Source organism: Lipotes vexillifer, unplaced genomic scaffold, assembly GCF_000442215.2.
Source record: "Lipotes vexillifer unplaced genomic scaffold, Lipotes_vexillifer_v1.1 scaffold536, whole genome shotgun sequence".
NCBI lineage: Eukaryota > Metazoa > Chordata > Mammalia > Artiodactyla > Lipotidae > Lipotes > Lipotes vexillifer.
This window is the reverse complement of record NW_006775074.1, coordinates 638,709-639,585: the sequence shown is the minus strand read 5'-3', so window position 1 is coordinate 639,585 and position 877 is coordinate 638,709. Positions and strand designations below refer to the sequence as shown.

The 877-nt window shown below is 50.2% G+C and overlaps 1 protein-coding gene across 1 annotated transcript in view; it reads left to right on the top strand.

Annotated features, from left to right (window-relative positions):
• The first annotated feature begins 209 nt into the window (after nucleotides 1-209).
• The window catches only part of PIWIL4 (piwi like RNA-mediated gene silencing 4), a 43,794-nt gene continuing 43,126 nt past the window's right edge, over nucleotides 210-877 (top strand). Inside the window, exon 1 of the mRNA XM_007449639.1 lies at nucleotides 210-296. Within this exon, the coding sequence (XP_007449701.1) occupies nucleotides 210-296 (87 nt within the window). The remainder of the gene's footprint in view (nucleotides 297-877) is intronic.

Here is an 877-nt window from a genome sequence, read left to right as displayed (position 1 = left end):
CTCCCCCCTCCCCGCCCCTACCACGGGACCCTGGTAGGCTGTGCGCTTGGCTCCACCCACTCGTGAGCCTCGGCTGCCATTCCAGCCCCGGACCCAGAGAGCCACTACTTCCACCGCTTCCGTCGCAGCCTTGTCATCTGGGTACCGGTGACAAAGTACCCTTGTTGAGACTTGGCTGCCTTTGAAGTCACCCTGGGCGCATCTGGAACATGAGCGGCCGGGCCCGCGCGAGGGCGCGAGGCATGGCCCTCAGCCCCAGCGCTGCGGAGGTGGGGCGCATCCAGGCCTCGCCTTTGGTGGGTAGAAAGTTTAGCAGCTGGCATTGTCTCGCTCACTCCTACCTCTGTTTCCTTCGTGGACACCGCCTTCCTCGGCAGATATATCTTCCTCTCTGCTACAAAGTAGTGGCTTATCTTCTCTTTCAACTTTGAGTCCTTCCAGGGTTTCTCACATTTTTTTTTTTTTTCCCCTGTTGGGGAGCTTATCTGAGTAAGATATTAATATAGATATTTTGGTCAGTGAAAAGGGCTGAAAATGGGAGGCAAGTATATCATTAAGTTTTAATTCACTCGTTTGTAAGTCTCGTGAAAATGGCTGTCCCTTCAAAGGTACCATTATGTGGTATATAATCTAATATGATCTGTCTCGCTAATTTATGTATAAAAAGAAATAATCTCAGACACAAATGAAGTTTAGAATCAACCACTCTTTCTTGAGCAACCACTGTATATAGGGCTTCTTATTAGACGTAGGCAGCTAGGTTGAATTGAGTGGCAAACCAGCAATTTTTTTTTTTTTTTTTCTTGCGTTATGCGGGCCTCTCACTGTTGTGGCCTCTCCCATTTGCGGAGCACAGGCTCCGGACGCGCAGGCCCAG